The 20,818-nt window shown below is 38.3% G+C and overlaps 1 protein-coding gene across 1 annotated transcript in view; it reads left to right on the top strand.

Moving 5' to 3' along the window:
• Window positions 1-1,672: 1,672 nt before the first annotated feature.
• Window positions 1,673-20,818, top strand: part of LOC108709346 (collagen alpha-1(XXVI) chain) — a 228,445-nt gene continuing 209,299 nt past the window's right edge. Inside the window, exon 1 of the mRNA XM_018249106.2 lies at window positions 1,673-2,042. Within this exon, the coding sequence (XP_018104595.1) occupies window positions 1,894-2,042 (149 nt within the window). The 5' untranslated portion in view covers window positions 1,673-1,893. The remainder of the gene's footprint in view (window positions 2,043-20,818) is intronic.

The raw sequence follows: 20,818 nt of genomic DNA, 5'->3' as shown, positions 1-20,818 counted from the left end.
ACACTGAGGTTGCGTTTGTTTTCCCTCGAGCAGTGCCTGTGCCATTATCATTTACTTTTATTTGCTTACAGTATGTAGGGTGTATCTATTTCTCCGCAGGCCGAGAATCCTCTGTCCCGCTGCTCTTCTGCCCCTGCTCTGCCTGTAAGCATTGTTTTCGCTCAGGTGCAGGCAGATTTTGTCCACAGTTCAAACCGCTAGGGGAGCAGCAGGGCAGCACATTGGTATTCATTGTCTGACCCTAGCCTTACTCAATTCCATCACTGGGGATTTTTTATTTTTATTTTTATGATGGTCTTTGATTAAAGGCTTAATTTTCATGATCTATCTATTTATAGTAATTAAAAAATATGACAATTATTTGCTTTTTAATTGTACCACTTTTCATAAGATGAAGACAGGAGCTGTCCTGTTCATTTGTCAGTTGCCATTACAACCTGCCTTGTAGCTATTATTATTACAGTTATCTGTTATCCAGAAACCCATTATCCAGAAAGATCTGAATAACAGAAAGGCCTTCTCCCATAGACCCCATTTGATCCAAAAAAAAAAAAATCAACATTTTTAAAAATGATTTAATTTTTCTCTGTACTTGACCCAAACTAAGATATACTTAATCCTTATTGGTGGCAAGCCTATTGGAAAACCCCAGGTTCTGAGCATTCTGGATAACAGGTCCCATACTTTATTAGTAAAATGTGTTTGTAAAGCACCAATAGGTAGGTGTATCAATTGGACATACAGATTATATACAAATATTGATAAAAACAGGCGATAAAAGAGGGCCCCCAATATAACTTAGTAACCAGATAGCAGTTTACACAATAAACTGGAGAGCTGCTAAGGTACAGTGATTAAAACACAGGAAAAGGATCCTAATTAAAGATAATTAGGTATAATGCTGTCTGCATCATACTGAAAATGAAGAGAAATTATGGACAGCACTAGTGCTGAATTGACTGCTCTCTTTGATATACTCAACACTGCATTATCATTGCAGTAGAAAACAATTTTTTTAAATATACATTTTTTCTAGATGCTTGCAAATCAATCCTTACAATCCAAACATAAATTGTGTCAGTATAATGTATTCAAGACACTATACTGTGGTATCATAACAGAGAGAGAGAGAGAGAGAGCAGGCTGGATTCTCTTCTAGCTGGATTATTTCCATCAGAATGGAACCTAGAACTTATTCCAGTCTTGTAGATATTAAATGACCCAATCACTGTCAATAATCAACCATTATCATCCATTTCCACCCATGTGTTCTGTGCTACCAAGTTTTATTAGCTCTTTATTATTATCACAGTATACATTTGTCACAGTTTCTTATTCTAATCTGGCAAAGAAGAAATTCTCTCCATAATTTTAAAAGCCAGCCCTATTAAATAATAAAACAGGAAGTGATTTTCTCATGAGATAGAATTACTCTGCTAAATAACTCCTTCGGCCTCAGTGTAACTTGATAGCTAGAAGGGCTGGCACTGATCAACAGGTCAACAAAACAATATTTCTAAGAGATATGATAACGGGAAGAGCCCTGAAAGAATGAATTGTGTTGGATTCTATGATCCTTAAGTCCTTAAGTTTGCTATTTATCTTTCCACTGAACAGTGATTTAAACAGAATTTCCACCAGATGGTGCTGGTAATATATATAGTGTTATCATGTTACATCCCCCCTTTTCAATGAGTGAAACAAACTTTTACCAAATTTAAAGGGCTTTGATGCAGAGAATGACTTGAGCAGTTAGTTCCTGTGTGCTCAGACAAGCTCTGGAGTTCTCTGAGCTCTTGTACCACAAGAACCTCTAGATTGTCACTGGATTTGCCAACACAAAGTTTATTAACCTCTTTAGATTTCGTGAATTTTTTGTCCCTGCTTATCAAGATGAAATACCCTCACGTTTTGGTCTGGTCCTTTAGTTTCTTTGGATTTACCTGTGGCACTGGGTTCATGTACCAATTCCCAGCAACTAGCCTGCAACACAACTATCCTGATCAGAACTCAGCATCTTCTAGCAGCTTCTCCAATAGGAGGTAAGTAAAAAATAACTTTCCGTTTTGTCAGATTTTTAGACGATAGGGCAACATGTAGTTAAGATAAAATGATTTCAAATGCAATCTGTATGTTATTCAGGACGTATAAGCATGCTTCTCTGCAGCAGAACTATAAATCCCAACTCCCCAGCTAAAGGTAATGCCCTAAGTAGTAGTTTATCATTATAAGAAAACTAAATTAGCTCTCTGCTACAGTTCTAGAAATATTGCTTTGTTATTGTATATGTGGTAGGGATTCATTTCGTGTTTATTTTTTTCTGTGATTTAAAATAAATAAATATTACATAATTTTGAAAGTATTATTTATTTTAAACGTACTGTTATTATCCTTTTTCATTAATGATGCCATGAAACACTGTTTTAGTCCTTTTTCATCGCAGTATATGCCATGAAACTTTGTTTTAGCTTTCCTGAACATACTGTAAATTGACGTATGTCATTTGATTTGAAATTATACATTTATGCTAATTATATCTCTCAGGCTTCCTGACTAGCTATCTATTTATCTTCTATTTATCTGTCTATTGATAAATTGAGAAATGTATTACTGTATGTCTACCTTGTTCTCTTGGCCACATGCTGCACACAGAACCCATAACATTTAAGGGAAGCCTTGAAGAACGTTGGATAGGAAATTGTAAGCTACACTAATAAGCTGTGTGCCATTTAAATAAGTACAAATAGCTAGTACAAAATACTGCTAACTCCTCATAATGTTTGAATTTAGAATAAATGTGAAACATAGTTGATGCTGAACTCATATGAACTTGCTATGCTCATTGGCTAGCAGATATCTCTTAAAAGACCACAATCAGATGCTGATTCATATGCTAGCACGCCACCAGCGTTGGTGAACAAGCAAATGATTTGCTCATCGGCTTTTAGAATCCCCTGCAGAGGGCAGCCTTAACCTGGAATGAACGAGACAGCCCAGTTTAATTTCTGATATTCATTTTTATGTCATGTATGTGTGTCTTAGCTAACACTTAACATCCATACCTATGGCTATTATATTCTACTTAAAAAAAAGAATACAATGTACTGTATCTAGTGCATATTTTAATTAACTACATCCAAGTTTCAGTTCAAGAAATACCAAACCTGCCATAGTTTGCATTTTTCTAATGTTCCTCCGCTCAACATATGTTATAATAAAAGTAATGTGGTAGGATGTTTTCATCCATATGTGAACAACAAACAAGCCACTTCCTCTTGTTAAAGCTACAATAATCATAAGGATGATATTTTCTTACACGTCTTTGACTTGTTGTTAACAGATGCAAATAAATGTTTTTTGTTTATCTCTGTTTGTAATATTTTTTATATGTTTTATGATTAATTTTCTTGGATATCAGCATGAAATCAACGTCCATTGATATGGCTGTTGTGTACCATACATATGCATATGGAAATCAACTGATAAAAATTGTATGAGAGCCATTTTCATTATAAAGATTTTTATTGCAATTCAAACATATCATGGTTTCTCCCAGTGTTCACTCTAACGTTGTTTGGCCATGTAAGCTTAAGATATGTTTTATGTGCAAACTACTTGTGCAAAATGTAGTTTTAGTACAAAGTTATATGTCTTAGCCAAAATTCTTTGTGCACACCACAATCTATTGTGTCCTTCAAAATTTGTGTGCTTGAATACAAACACATAGTTTAGAGGGAACTTCGTTTGCCCCAGTGTTGCGTATGGGGCATGGCCTCATGATGGAGCAGTTTGATATCTACATTATGGCATTCATACTGTACAATTGATTAAGATGATGGCAAAAAGCTGCTAAACCATTTAAGGAGTGGTTCACCTTTAAGGGTCAGGGAACTCGGAGCCCTTCGTTTTCCAAAGTTGCCTCACTTCCGAAAGTCCATGCCATGAAGCCATCTGAGACCCTCAATTTTCTCCTCCTTCCATCAAATCAAATCAAAGTATAAAAATTACCGTCCCCGGTGCTGTTACAAATATATGTTTGGTGCAACTGAAGGAGAGTTAGGTCTGCGCCTATGTATAAGCAACACAGTGACTGCACACTGACAAGACTAGGTACTGAAAGAAATTGTTTCATTGGGTGCAAGTCTATTGATTTAGTCAAATCTAATTTCTTTAGCAACAACCTGTATGTAGGTTACATAAAGGGAGGGAGCACCTCGCTCTTGCGCTTTGGACTCCACCTGTTAATAAAGGGTTGATGTGCTGGAGAGCCTGCGCATAAGGCCCCAGCAAGAAGCTTAGTAGCCTAAAGTTGACCATAGACGCAAAGATCCGAACGTACAAATCTCCGTTTTGTACGATTTTCAGGCCGTGTTTGGAGTGTCCCGTCATTTTCCGTGCCATGGCGACCGGTCGTTCAGACGATCGGACATGTTAGAAAATTTCTGTTGGCTGACAATAATATCTCTGCATGTATTGCTGATCTGACGATATCAGTGGGAGACTGTCACCAGCTTTTGTCAGACATAACTTTCGTACGATTGCTGTTAGGGGCAGAACATCGTCTGATCTGTCTTTTACTACTTTTACTTTTACTACTGAATGTTTAGTGGCAGGTCAGGAGATGGCACTGAAATATCGTTTGTCCGAAGGTGAAAGTAAATGTGCACGTCTATGGCCTGCTTTAGGCTGAGGGCACACGGAGTGTTTGCTCTGCGCTCTCAGTTTGTGTTTTTTTGCCATTAAAATGACAGATTCTGCTTGAGTGCAGGTCCATGGAGCGGAGGTTGGGCGAAAATGCGAATAATATTTTGCCAACACTCTGTGTACCCTTAGTGAAGTTGGGGAAAGGGACCTCATGAATGAAGTGTAGACAGCAGATAGCATATTCTGTGATAGCACCCTTAAAGGAGTAGTGAGAATGAGAGGAAAGCTAGGAAGAGCAGATTGTTCTACTCCAATGAGATCTAGTGTGTTTTCCAGGTGGTACTCAACAAATCTAGTGACTGGGGACTCAGTGAATTCTTCATGTAACCTTGTATGAATCTTAAGGTAGCCTAAACACAGGGAGACAATACTTGTGTAGTGCTAATGTAACTGAATTATTCTTAGAGGTATCTGCAGCTACCTGTTAATAAATCATTTATTTGGTTCAAGAACCACTGGCACCCTTCATTGCTTCAAGCACTGTGTGTGTTTAAGTTGCAGTTCAGTCTCCTGTTACCCTCACTTTATCTACTGCTAGAGTTCAGAATGTACTTGTGTTCTGCCTGAGAGAAGCTGGATTTAGGCAAAACAGCCAAGAAAGTGTTACACATATATATTCAGTCATAATATTTTAGTACCACCTTATGCAGAAGCAACAGCTTGAAGTCTTTTGAGCTCAGTACATACCACCACACTCCAAGGAAAAATTTACAACAAGAGAAAGATTTATGCAAAAAAATATAGGTATAGATTTCCCTTGGAGTGCCGTCATCTTGTGGAATATTTGTTTGTGTTTGGGACTGGCACCCAGGTTTAATTGTTACCCTCAAGGTTGTGCACTCCATTGTACACGCACGCACACACACACACAGAAAATATACTTGGGGAAAAAAAAAATTTTTTTAGAATATCTATCCACAAATTAGGTCCGCACTCTCAGGTTTTAAAAAATAAATAAAAATGTTTATTGACTAAAGGACTAACGTTTCGGCCTCTCCGAGGTCTTTCTCAAAGTATAGAAAAGCACACAGAGGATGCATTAAATACAAATGTTGGTGGGAAAAGTTAATTGTCTGACATGTCATCATCGCCATGCGTCAAGTATTTAAATTTCATATAAATAAATATATATATTAAACAAACAAGCCGCACTCCAAGGACTTAATTTTGAAAAATAAAGGTGAAGTTTTAGTCTCAACATTTTGGGCTCCTTAACTGTTAACAGAATAAAACTTCACCTTCATTTTTCAAAATTAACTCCTTGGAGTGCGGCTTGTTTGTTTACTGCATACTAATGTGTTGACCAGCACCCAGGCAGCTGTGGATTGTTAAGAGTGCACCAGCTAAGCATATTATATTTTTTACTTCCTTGTTTTGTCACAAAAAGTCACGCGATTTCCCTGCCCCTAATTTGCGTATGCAAATTAGGATTAGGTTCAGACGGGCAGAAGGATTCGGCCGAATCCTGCTGAAAAAGGCTGAATCCCGAACCGAATCCTGGATTCGGTGCATCCCTAAAATATATATATATATGATCTGTTATCCAGAAACATGTTATCCAGAAAGTTTTGAATTATGAGAACATCTCCCAGAGACATTTCACTTTTCTCTGTAATAACAAGCCTGTTGCTGTTGATATAATAACTCTTTTTTGAAGGCAAAACAATCCTATTTGGTTTCATTAATGTTTAAATGTTTTCTTTTGTTATCAGACTTGTATGGAGACCCAAATTTCGAAACACCCCTTATCCAGGTCCCAAGTGTTCTGGATACCTGTATATATATATATATATATATATATATATATATATATATATATATATATATATATATATAAGTATCAAAAAGGGTCCGCACACACAGGACTTAGGTGAGAAAGAAAAAATGTTGTTTATTCTATATACTGTATATAATAGTCAGTGCTATTTGGCACTCATTTTATATGCCACCTATACTTGCAATTTTACTCATATAGTTCTGAGGCTTATGGGAGACTAATCGTTTCTTAATAACTGTATGTGTAAAGCCTGCGAGATCACTACAGAAGGTTTATACATCCAAGCCTCTAATGCTTATTTAATGAAGGGAGCTTAAGCGTTATTGGCCTACTGCTGTTGAACTGGAATAACGTTTAACCCCAGCGCAAACCATTACTATATATAACTGTAAACTGACAAAAGTATTTACAAAAACAAATACAGCAAAATCTGATACAGGTATGGGACGCGTTATCCAGAATGCTTGGGACCTGGGGGTTTCTGAATAACAGATCTTTCCATAATTTGGAACTTCATACATTAAGGTTACTAGAAAATCATGTCAACATGAAATAAACCCAATAGTCTGGTTTTGCTTCCAATAAGGTTTAATTACTGTATATCTTAGTTTGGATAAAAGTACAAGGTACTGTTTTATTATCACAGAGAAAAGGAGTCTATGGGAGATGGCCTTTCTGTAATTCGGAGGAGTGCATTCCACAGCCTCAATGTCCTCACTATGAAGAACCCCCTACATTGCTTCAAATGAAAGTTCTTTTCTTCTAGTCTAAAGGGGTGGCCTCTGGTACGTGATCCACTTTATGGGTTAAAAGGTCCCCTGTTATTTGTCTATAATGTCCTCTAATGTACTTGTTAAGTGTAATCATGTCCCCTCGCAAGCACCTTTTTTCCAGAGAAAACAACCCCAACCTTGACAGGCTACCCTCATAATTTGTCTTCCAGCCCTCTAACCAGTTTAGTTGCACATAGGGGCAGATTCACTAACTTCGAGTGAAGGATTTTTGGGTACTTCGACCATCGAATTGGTTAAATTCGTTCGAAATCGAACGATTCGAAGTAAAAATCGTTCGACTATTCGACCATTCGATAGTCGAAGTACTTTCCCTTTAAAAAAAACTTCGACCCCCTACTTCGGCAGATAAAACCTACCGAAGTCAATGTTAGCCTATGGGGAAGGTCCCCATAGGTTTGCTAACCTTTTTATGATCGAAGGATTTTCCTTCGATCGTTGGATTAAAATCGTTCGAATCGTTCGATTCGAAGGATTTAATCGTTCGATCGAACGAAAAATCCTTCGATCGATCGATCGCAGGATTAGCGCTAAATCCTTTGACTTCGATATTCGAAGTCGAAGGATTTCAATTCGAGGGTCGAATTTCGAAGTATTTTTAACTTCGAAATTCGACCCTTAGTGAATCTGCCCCTTAGTCTCTGCACTCTCTCCAGCTCATTTATAAACTGCACTGCATACTCCTGGTGAGGATAGTTTCAAGTTTCAATTGGAGCACTTCTCTGTGTACTCTGTGGCGCCGATGCTGGAGCCCGCTCCGGCGCGGCGTCTCAATGCTGGACACAAGCTCTCACGAGATTTCGGCAACTCGCCCGAAATCGTTTCTATCAGGAAAGACAATGTAGTCCCGTTCTGAGCGCTGACCAAATGATTTCAACCGACGCCTTATATATTATGAATGCAGCTTTATTACAGCATACAGTGCTTTACATGCAGTGGGTGTGCAGACACGTTTCAATAGGCTTATAACATTGCCCCTGCATATCAATTATAGTAAAGATTATTGCTATAAAGACGGGGCATTTCAGGGCTCCTTGCTGCCCTGAGGCAACCTTTCTGATGCTGTCCCCCTCGACCGGTGCATATAATTTCCAGCACCGTAGTGAGTGTAGGAGGGGCTACATTGCTAGCGCAGAATGCACAAATGTGCTTTCCGCATTAGAAGAGTCAAAATTCAGATTTAAAAATCAAAATTTCAGCTCCTAGTTACCAGGAGCAACCTTTTTTTGCACTTTAATGGTTAACATCTCACAGACTGTTTGCAGAATGTAGGATTAATCCTATCTTGTAAATTTAATTTGCCTTGTTTGATAAATCAAGTCCAGGGCCGCTAAGGTAGAACTATAAAAAAGGCCTTAAATGCTCCCAGACAGAAGATTAATTAATAGACTGCAAAAAAATCGAAATATCAGCTCCTAGTAACCAGGAGCAACCTTTTTTTGCACTTTAATGACTAACATCTCACATGATGTTTGCAGAATGTAGGATTAATCCTATCTTGTAAATTGAATTTGCCTTGTTTGATAGATCAAGTTCAGGGCCCTAAGGTAGAACTATAAAAAAAGGCCTTAAATGCTCCCAGACAGAAGATTAATTAATAGACTGCCAACAGCTGACAGCAGATGGAAAAATCATTACCCGAAATAGACAATGGTTAAATGATAAGTAGCAGAGCACAGGAAAAAAAGTTATTTTTGTAAGGTTAGAATCAGTATTTAATGTCTGTGATTAGCATAATATTTTGGAAAGGCAAGTTACCAATGGTTGCAAATAATGAAACATGAAAATAAGCAGAGCAATGGAGAATCTGGTAGAAGAACCCTATTACAACAACACTAAAACATACAGCGAAGCAGTTAAAGGAGGTGGTTCACTTTTACGTGAACCTTTTGTATTTTATAGAATGGCTAATCCTAAGAAACTTTTTAATTGGCCTTCATGATTTGTTTTTTAATAGATTCTGAATTATTTGCCTTTTACTTCTGACTCTTTCCCACTTTCAAATGGGGATCACTGACCCAAGCTAAAAAACACGTGGTCTTTAAGGCTACACACTTATTATTATTGCTACTTTTTATTATTTAACTTTATAGTCAGGCCCATTCCTATTCATATTCCAGTATCTTATTTAAATCCATGCATGGTTGGTAGATAATTTGGACCCTAGCAACCAGATTGCTAAAACTGTAAACTGCTGAATTAAAAGCTAAATAACTCAAAAATCACAAATAAAAAGATGAAAACCAATTGCAAATTGAAGTGAGTCAGATCTCCTATTTGATATACAGTAACATGTAAGTATTTCTGAGTGTGATTTTTATTATTTTTCAAGTACAAAGGTTCAATGGCTTCTCAAATTATCACTCTTGGACTCTGGGGCTCAGCCAGCTGTTGAATGGAGCCAATAAAGATGAAGGGAAGATGGTCTGACCACGATGCTGCGTGCTGCCTCTGAGAACTTCATAAAACAACAATTAGATGGAGCCATTGAGTACTTGTTTGGGAGTCCTGGAGTGATAAATTGAGAAGCCATCAAACCTTTTTTATTTAATAAGTACAATGGTTTCCTTGGGGCCTCCACTTTTCTCAACGGTACTTCACTATATGTGGCACTTATTTTCCTTTGCAGAACAGCCCTATTAAAGTATAAAAAGGGGAATTAAAAAGCACACTCAAGTTTTTTTTAGAATCAGGTTTAGGAAAGATTCCAAAGAAACGGACAGCAGCACTTTCTCTAGTTAAAAAAAAATGATAGCCTTTATTGGCTCCACTTTTAAAAATGGGCAAAATGACCAAGGCCTTATGTGTTTCAGGCTCTTACCCCCTTGGGGTAAAAGTACTACATGGGAGATTTTGATCAGTTTTTACCTGATCACATTTTATCTTGCCATGCAACACTACGCAACAGCATGCGATTTGTAGAATCCTACATAATCTGATCCCCCTATAGCTATAATGTAAAGTCAGATCACATAAAGTCGGATGATATAGTTTGTTCAGGCATCTACATCTGACAGTCAATCTATTTTAATGGAAAAAAAAGTTGTTCAGACACCATCAGATTTTATCTCGTCTGATAAAGATGCGGCTGGCTGCAGTTATGTCGGATGAAACATTTCCATGTAGTTTATACATCAGATTTTTGTATCAGTCTCATTATATTTTGACCCATGCGACTGTATCCGACTTGTAGGATGCGTTGAGTTGACACCATCCTACAAAATCTTCCATAAATCTTAGGCATCATTGGACATTAGTAAGTCTGTCTCTCTTTATTAAAAATGATAGCACAAACCCTATTACTGCATTAATACTTCATGCTAAGAACTAGTGGAATGGGGGGGAGGGAATTAATAGCATAATAGAAATTGCTGTTAAAGCCAATTGGGCTCATTTATCAACACAGGGCAAATTTGCCCATGGGCAGTTACCTATAGCAACCAATCTCTGATTAGCTTTTTAAATCCAGCTGCAAGTAGAACGATGTATGCAGCAATTTGATTGGTTACCATGGGTTACTGCCCATGGGCAAATTTGCCCACTGTTGATAAATGACCCCCACTGTCTTCAAAGTATACTAAGGGGCTGTTGAATTATATACACGAGGATCTTCTCTGTAGGTTTCTTCAGATGTTAAACAACATCGACAATGTCTCCAAGCACAATATGAGTTAGAATTAGAAGAACCATGCGTTGAGAAAGTTTATAAAAACTTGCCAATGCCTTCATCATCAAGATGGGATGAAATGTCCTTATACTACTAAAAGCACACTGAAGAAGGAGACATGAACTGGTTGTAATATTTTAACTAAGATTATAAGAATGAGTATTCCTAATCTAGCATGGTAGTAACCAGAAACTAGGTTTGCAATTTATAAGCCCCAATACAATTTTTGTTACTGCGCATCTGTAGGATTCCATGTGCAAAGTCCTTGGAAAGCAGTGAAAATGTCTTCATTTCTCAACCCAATCCTAAACCAGTATGGTGCTACTTTTTTCTTGGGTGCAGTTGGAACAAAGCCAGGCACTGGTTTCAGTTAAAACAGGAAAAAAAATTAGTTGAAATGATTAGCAAGTCATTAAACATAGATGGTGGTTCTCAGGTGCTTGGTACTGGTCAGATGATGGAGTGGGATCAGTTTCAGTATGAACAATTTTAATCTACTCAAGGCTTGATCTCATGAAACTCAGCAGAAAATCAGCCATGGTCAAAAAGGCTCCTTTGCCGTTACACGTCAGTAGAGCATATTAATGCTAAATTTTCCTTAAGATAATGCATGATTTTTTGATATGATTTTTTTTTTATGTTGAGAAGGATACTACAACGTATAAAGGATAGCCCTACTCTTGGCCTTGTTGTGAATCCGTCTTTTGATTGGTAATTAAATCTATAAATGAATCTCTTAGTTGCACATCAAAGGGTAAATTTACTAAGTGGCAGAAATTCAACAGCAACGGCTTTGCAGCCATTGCAACACTTCGCCAGGTGAAAATTTGCTCAGATAACGCTAATTTACTAAAATGCAAAGTTGCGTCCAGGGCCCCCAAACGCTGGCGAATTTTCGCTAGCATTACTTCGGCAATCAAAGCGAAGATGCGCCAGCGTTCAGTTATGCCTAGCGCAACTTCGTTAGAGGTCTTCACTCAGGCTAATTTGCATACGGCGGGAAATTATAAAGTTGAATGGACGTATATGTTGCAGCAAATACATTACATTACACAAGTCCAGGGAACCTTAATAAAGACAATAGAGTTGTTATAATGCCCTACACATGAGCCCACTCTATAGTTTATTTTCCATACGTATGGGGGAACCCGTTTACCCAAAAATATTTTTAAGGACTTTTGCAGGTTATCACTCTGAAAAAGGAAGACGCCACCATTTTTTGAGACTTTTTTCACTTAAAATATGATATAAGTAACAGAAGATTGAGGAAGATCTATGCACTCCAATGCACTTTGCCTGGTCTGAGCTGGCGAAGGTAAGTCTGGCGAAAGAGTTCAGTAAAATCTGCATTTCATTGAATTTGCGGAGTAATGTCCATTCGGCAGAGCAGAAATTCACCTGGTGATAGAGTGCGAATGACCGCTAATGTCTGTCTCTTTCACTATCGAAATTACGACTGCGCCCGTTAGTAAATCGTCGAAGTGCCTGAAATCAGTAACGCAAATTGTTGCCAGCGTTAGTCACCTCCCCCCTTAGTAAATCTGCCCTCAACAGTACAGCACATCTGGCATCCATGAGGCTGCGATGAGACATCAGTGAAGAAATGTGTACACTTCTTTATGTGGGATGCTAATTCTTCTTTGTTTTTTCAATGCTGTTTCATAGCAGTCTAAAAGAAAAAAAAATACCATTATTGCATTCCTTGTCTGGAAAGAACCCAACTGTAATAGTGATATGAATGGAATCTGAGTTTTTGTGATATACAGTAGAGTTAGACAATCTATGGTTTATTTTGTTCCAGTGCTCTGATTTGATGGGTTTATGAACTCCCAGTTTGACCATAAAGTAGCAGTCCATACGTTCCTATTACTGAGCAATTTTGTTGCACTTTTGTTTATCTTTTAAAAGATAAGACATTTATAAAACATTTTTTTTATGTATAATGATAGTCCTAAAGCATATGAAGCCAAATTACATTTAAAGAACACTTTGCAAAAAGAAAAAGTGAGCTGGGCTTCTCAGTGCAAAGGCACAACTGGAATTTATATCTGTGGGTTATATCACTGATATCATTTAGTGTTATATTTTCTAATATCTGCATTTAAAAATGAAAATGTCTTCTCTTTAATGTGTCTTATGTAATATACTGTAGTGTCAGAACTTTCAGCAACAAATAAATGAGGTGAGAAATTTTAGAGAGTGGGTAAATCAATTGAAAAGAAGGACAGAACATCTAATAGGTTCTATTTCAGGCAAAAAGGAAAGTGGTTTATTTTTTAAATGCTTTATACTCGTTGTTAAAAGATTCTGTGCAAAATAGAAAGAAGAATATTGTATAACTATTTATATGTTTAGCAGTTGCATTGTCCTTTGTGTTGTTTTTTTCTGAAGGTTTTCACAGACCTTTAAATTAGTTTTTCTTGCAGTGTTTAAATAAGAAGGTCTTAACTGCCCCCAGTAGGTGTTTAAAATGCAGTAGCAGAACAAATTCAGTCAACAACAGGAATATTTTGAGCTCTCATCACAAAGCTAAGTGAATGTGCTGATGAAATTTAGTGATGTCAAGGGAATAGTGGGGGTTTAAATGTCTGAAAGGTGCCACGTAGGTGACAAGTCAAGCACAAGCTCTTGATCCTTGTTGACAGGTGAGAAGTTTGGGCAACTGTATCCAGCCCATAAGACCACCACTGGCTTCTGATATAAAACAAATTGCAGGGGGGGCTTGAAATGGTCAAGGGTTAAAGGGAGGGGGGAACATGATCCTTCATGAAAGGCCGAAGGGTATTTTTGTTTATTTAATCTTTACTTTATAATTGGGAATTGGTGGTTCAAGTGAATTATTATTCTGACAGAAGGAATTCTTGTAAAGTATAAAGGTAATTAGACAGTGCCTTTGCCTATGACTGTATCTAGGTATTGTGTAGCTGGATTCAGCCATGCCATCATTAAATAATATGGATGGTTTCCTCCAGGCACAGGAGGGATATAACTAGATTATTTTATTTCCTTTTTTTGGAACTGATAAATACTTCCTTATATGCTTTAACTCATCACTGGAATTCAATTGTAAACTCAACATGCCGTAAGATAACTTTTCAGTAAGATTTCTGCTTCTGAGACAAAATATAGTGTACTCATGGCTTATGGTTCTACTTGAGTGAAAGGCAGTATTTCTCTTTAACCATTGAACGAAGGCCACTTCTGTATTATAGCCAGTTTCCCCTACTGCAGCAGAGATTTTCAATTGCTCAGGGAACAACTAAAGCCATTTTTAGAACAGTGTGCAATTGCATATGGGAATAAGTTATAATGTCTGTACATACATATAGTATGGCCCAGCACAAATGCTTAATTACACCAATGCAATAGACCATAGCAGCCAATCAGCCATTAGCTTTCATTGTGTAACTTTCTGTAGAGTGATCAAAGGCAGTTGCTGATAGGTTTCACTGGGGATATAAATCACATACCAATTTATTTACTAAGGTATAAATAAACCTTAGTGTAAACACAAACATATACCATCTAGATCAGGAATAGGCATTATTATTGTTATCTATTATTTTTGTAGCACCAATACAGTTACACAGTGCTTTACAGAGATTATACAGTACATCATACACATCTGTCCCTGCTCTAGTTGATCTTACAATCGAGGTTCCCAGTTACATTTGCATAACCTAGGGCCAATTTTATCAGGAGCCAGGAGCCTGATTGTATATTTTGGAGTGTGTGAGGAACTGGAGTACAGCCAAGCAGAAAACAAACTAGTTTCAGATAGTGCCCAAGACGGACTCACACTCAGGCCCCAGGGCCTTAGTATTTTGCACTCCGTCTATGATACTTTTACAGCTTCCCATTAGGTGAGTAGTTGTAGTTAGATAGCTGTTGGGGAGCAAAGTGAACAGAGCAAGAGAAGAAAGGGCCTTGGGCAGAGTAAGAAATATAGTTGCCTAATAGTTTAAGGCAGTGATCCCCAACCAGTAGCTCGTGAGCAACATGTTGCTCACCAACCCCTTGGATGTTGCTCTCCGTGTCCTCAAAACAGGTGCTAATTTTTGAATTCCAGGCTTGGAGGCAAGTTTTAATTGCATAAAAACTAAGTATAGTGCCAAGTAGAACCTCCTGTAAGATGCCAGTCCACACAGGGACTACCAAATAGCCAATCACAGCCTTTATTTGGCACCCAAGGGACTTTTTCATGCTTGTGTTGCTCCCCAACTCTTTTTACATTTGAATGTGGCTCACGGGTAAAAAAAGGTTGGGGACCCCTGGGTTAAGGTAACATAGCAGTATTGACTCCTAAGTGGTCATTTCCAACTTCGATTACAGTGTGCAAAGTTCATTTTCAAGTTGCCATGCTTTTTACCCAAAGTGCAGCATTTTTTTCTGCATAATTTCATTGCAGTTGAGGAAGATGCAATTCAGAAGAAACTGTTGTTGCTTGGTTGTCACAAGTTACAGTGTTCTGTGCACAATTCTTTAATGTGCCAGTTTATTGTGTCTAATGACCCAGATCCTGGAGCCAGCACCACATATGGATGATTATTTCTATAGATAATTTTCCTAGACTATCTAGGGGCTTTGTTCTTGTATTCTAGACTCCCTTACTTTGCACTGTGACTATTTACACACGATAAGTGCATTTGTTACAGGCAGGGGTGCATACTGTATACATGATACTCTTTATACTGCTGTTCACAGTGAATAGGATAGAATGTGGAATAGGATAAGTAGACAGCAAAAATCAAATAAACCATAACATCAAACATAATGTGCAGTTTGAAAATGCCCTGTAAGTGATGCTGCTGCACATGTGCTCTGTATATAAGCCCTAAGGGCTAGTCCACACGGGGAGATAGCGACGCGTTTGCGGTCGCGGCGACAAAGCGCCGCGACAGTCGCCGCGACCGGCGCAGGCGACAGTTTTGTATGGGCGCCTATGTAAAAACGCCTGTGCTAACCACACGAGGCGATGCGCTTTTCAACAGTCGCCTGAAAAAGCCTGGCGAGGCATTTTCAGGCGACTGTTGAAAAGTGCATCGCCTCGTGTGGTTAGCACAGGCGTTTTTACATAGGCGCCCATACAAAACTGTCGCCTGCGCCAGTCGCGGCGACTGTCGCGGCGCTTTGTCGCCGCGACCGCAAACGCGTCGCTATCTCCCCGTGTGGAATAGCCCTAAGGAATGCAAAATTGCACCTCTTAAGTGGTATAACACCCAGTTCACTGGTACATAAGGCCTCCTGACTCTTACTCCTTGAATATGAACCCATATGGGAGCCTGTCCTGTATCAGCTTTAAACACAGTTGAAATCAAGACTTAGGGGGTTACTTATCAAAGTCCAAATTTATCTCAATATTTTCTGCTACAAACGCCAATCAAATTCACTCGGGTTTTTTACGCTTATTTATTATTACATTTTTCAGAAAATTTGCTTTGCAGGAAAAAAAATTTGATTTTCACTAATTTTTCAGACTTTTTCATCCGATTTTCAAATTTTTTTTCGTAATTTTCACCCAAAAACTTCGGTGTATTGCCCAAAACCCAGCACACATCAAAAAATCATTGGGACTTCTCCCATTGGCTTATATGCAACCTCGACAGGTCTGAGATGCCGGATTTTCAGATTCTGACTTTTCCATCCTCAGGGTTTAATAAACTCCGAAAAATTTGTAATTTTTTTTAAAGTCAGATTTTATAATAAAAAAATCACAAATTTTTCTTGATTTTTGCATTCGGAGTTTAGTATATAACCCCTTTACTGTATATACGTATTATTTTCCTAGGAAGAAGCTTTTAAGTTATCATTTTATAATAAAACCACATTATGGTTAGATTAGCATCCTCTGGCAGTTAAAGGCATACTGTCATGGGAGAAAATGTTTTTTTCATAACACATCAGTTAATAGTGCTGCTCCAGCAGAATTCTGCACTGAAATCTGTTTCTCAAAAGAGCAAACAGATTATTTGATATTTAATTTTGAAATCTGACGTGGGGCTAGATATATTGTCAGTTTCCCAGCTGCCTCAAGTCATGTGAGTTGTGCTCTGATAAACTTCAGTCACTCTTTACTGCTGTATTGCAAGTTGGAGTGATATAACCCCCCCCCCCCAGCAGCTTACAACAGAACAATGGGAAGGTAGCGAGCAGCTCCCTAACACAAGATAACAGCTGCCTGGTAGATCTAAGAACAGCACTCAGTAGTAAAATTCAGGTCCCACTGTGACACATTCAGTTACATTGAGTAGGAGAAACAACAGCCTCCCAGAAAGCAGTTCCATCCTAAAGTGCTGGCTCTTTCTGAAAGCACATGACCAGGCTAAATGATCTGAGATGGCTGCCCACACACCAATATTACAACGTAAAAAAAAATTACACTTGCTGGTAAACAGTGTAATTTAGAAATAAAAAATGCATCATAAAAATCATTACAGAATCCCTTTAAACGCCTAACTTCTTTAGCCACTAGTAGTTGTTAGTAGCTCACTAAAATAAAATATGACAAAAACATTATTGAAATACATTTAGTAGGCAGTTTGTGTGAAAGAGTGTGTCAGTGTTAGCTTACAGGTGTTGACATTTCAGTTTAGTCATCATAGCTACCCACCAATTTACAGTACACGTTTTAAATTACGGCAGTACTGTAGTTCCTTACGTTTGCTACAGAATATGAAATAAAACATTCTTTTTTTAGACCATGTATGAGCTAACTTTTCCCTAAATATCGGTGGCTTAAATCGCAACAATATGCTCTATTATATGATGCCTTTCATAAATATGTACACCACACGTGTCTTGAAAGGCAGCCAAATGAGGTTTATTTAGTGTCTGGCATTTGCTTTGGTCCTGTAGCGCTGAGATCTGTTCCTGTCTTGTCTGACACCTGAAAAAACTTGGCATTTACTACAGTAAAGTAAACACAATGTCTGTTTCAGGAGAAAGTTGGTACACATTGTTCTATCATTATTATACGGCAATTTCCTTCTGCCCTTTTTTCTTATATGGCTTGCTGGAGCTCAACCTCCTAATCATATGGCAGTGCACAGTTTAAGGGTCATTTATGAACACAATGCAGGGTGCAAAGTGCAATTTTCAAAAGTCACAATGCCCCCCCCCAGTCAGCATTGTTCCAGTATCATTACAATCATACAACCCTGAAATTGCATCTGATGCCTTAAAGGGGAAGGAAACCTAGTCAGCGCAAACCCCCCACCCCCCTCCCGTTTGTTGCCCACCCTCCCTCCTCCCCCCTGGCCTACCCGTCCCGCTGGGCAAATGCCCCTAGCTTGTTACTTACCCTTCTGCGCAGGTCCAGTCCAGGGAGTTCACCGACGACATCTTCTTCCGAGCGATCTTCTTCCTGCTGTGAACGTTGTTTTGGCGCATGCGCAGTAGGATCATTTCGCTGGTACGGATCTACTGCGCATGCGTCAAAAGTCACGCTCATGCGCAGTAGATCGTACCGGCGAAATGATCCTACTGCGCATGCGCCGTTCAAAACAGGAAGAAGATCGCGTGGAAGAAGATGTCGTCGGTGAACTCCCTGGACTGGACCTGCGCAGAAGGGTAAGTAACAAGTTAGGGGCATTTGCCCAGCGGGACGGGTAGGCCAGGGGGGAGGAGGGAGGGTGGGCAACAAACAGGAGGGGGGTGGGGGGGTTTGTGCCGACTAGGTTTCCTTCCCCTTTAAATGTAGCCCAATTACCTGTGCATGCTTTTGCAAATTGGGTGCAAGGTGCAGCTAAGATTTTTAGAACGTGGATTAAGTTATTTCCAGAATGATGTCTTAAAAAGGCAGTAGCAGGTGATTTTTTTTTAGTGAGGCACCGAATCCAGGATTCTGCCTTTTTCAGCAGGATTCGGATTGGCTGAATCCTTCTGCCCAGCCGAACTGAATCCGAATACTAATTTGCATATGTAATTTAGGGGCAGGGAGGGAAATCGCAGGACTTTTTGTCACAAAACAAGTGTTTTGTGTTATCCCCTTCCCACCCCTAATTTGCATATGCTAAATAGGATTTGGTTCAGTATTTGGCTGAATCTTTCGTGAAGGATTTGGGGTTCGGCTGAATCCCTATTCTTTTTGGCACCTATTGGCACAACCTCCTGGAGGAACCCTGGAATTACCACTACATTCAGATAGCTCCGGGCTCAAGTAGGCTCACTTGATTGATTGATTGATTGATACATGATTCAGCAGAAAAAGCAAGATGAGTTCATTGACACTTACCCCAATATGTAATTATGCAGATCAGTTGGGATTAAGTACAAGGTACAGTTATGGGACCCATTATCCAAAATGCTTGTGATTTATGGTTTTCCTGATAATGGATCTTTCCCTAATTTGAATCTTCATAACTTAAGTCAATTAGAAAATCATGTACACATGAAATAAACCCAATAGGCTGGTTTTGCTTCCAATAAAGATGAATTATATCTTAGTTTGAATTAAAGGGGTTGTTCACCTTCCAAACACTTTTTTCAATTCAGTTGTTATTAGATTGTACCCTAGAAATAAAAACTTTTTTATCAATTACTTTCCATTATTTATGTTTTAACTGTTTTTCTAAAATCTAAGTTTACAGTTGAATGTTCGTGTCTGTGGTGTTTGAGTCTGGCAGCTCAGTAATTTAGGTGCAGATTCTAAACTGTTACAATTTTTACAACATTTAGTTGATACATTTCTCAGCAGCATCTCTGGAGTATTAGTAACTATTGTATCATTTCTAACAGCTGCCTGTAATGAAACCCAGAGATTCTGCTCAACAGGGTCAACAATAAGAAATGTATCAACTAAATGTGTCAATTTAGAACAGTTTACAGGGTCGGCGACCCCCCATCCCAGGGCTGCTTCAGAAGGTGAAAAATGTCACTTTACACTTCAATATTAGAAAAACGGGCACACATAGAAAATATAAAGTCAATGGAAAAAGTTATTTCTGGTGATCTATCTGAAAACAACTAGTTGTTTGAAGGTGAACCACCCCTTTAAGTATAAGATACTGTTTTATTATTACAGAGAAAAAGGTAATCAATTTAAAAAAAATATGGATTATTTGGATAAAATTGAGTCTGTGGGAGATGGCCTTTCTATAATATGGAACTTTCTGGATAATGGTTTTCCTGATAACTGATCCAATACCTGTACTGTTTTATTATTACAGAAAAAAACACTTAAAAATGTAATTGTTTGGTTAAATGAACTCTATTGATCATATATTGACCCTTTGATAAATATGCCTTTAAAAATGCCATAGAAATGAATGGAGAGTGGTAGAATTTCCCTCTAGCAGACTGAATTCACTATTTCATAAATATGCCCCTATGAGACATGGCCTTCCCATAACTGGGAGCTTTGTGAATAGTTTCTGTACTTGTAATAACAATTGTTATTTCTGTAATTCAGAGAACATAAATCAGCAGAACAAATATGTTGTTAATTCCATTCAGTATTTCATCTTCAACTGTAATGACACACAACTAAATTCTCCCATACACTAATCACCGACTAATTGTGTAAGTTTAGATACCTGTCACTTGTTTTAAATACATTGTCTCTGCTTCACCAATCTTCAGTCATCCCACCGATTATGGATGAATGGATTTCCTCCCTCCCTTATCCCTGTATCGTGCTGCAGTTTGGAGCCTGCAGCATTAAGTGTTCTTTCAACACAGTGTAAGGGAAACATATTAAATTGGTTTAAGAGCAAATATTATATGATGTTTGCATTGAAACTCACCAGGCATAAAACTGTGGGCTGTGGGAACTGGAACAGAATGTCTAGGCCCTAATACAATCAACTTTAATCAGTACTTTAGATAAACAAAAAGGGAAATACTTCCCTTCAAGCACTAAGAAAACAAGTTAACAAATAT

Source organism: Xenopus laevis, chromosome 2S, assembly GCF_017654675.1.
Source record: "Xenopus laevis strain J_2021 chromosome 2S, Xenopus_laevis_v10.1, whole genome shotgun sequence".
NCBI classification, from domain to species: Eukaryota; Metazoa; Chordata; class Amphibia; order Anura; family Pipidae; genus Xenopus; species Xenopus laevis.
Note: the sequence above shows the minus strand (reverse complement) of the source record. Positions and strands in the feature narration are given on the sequence as shown.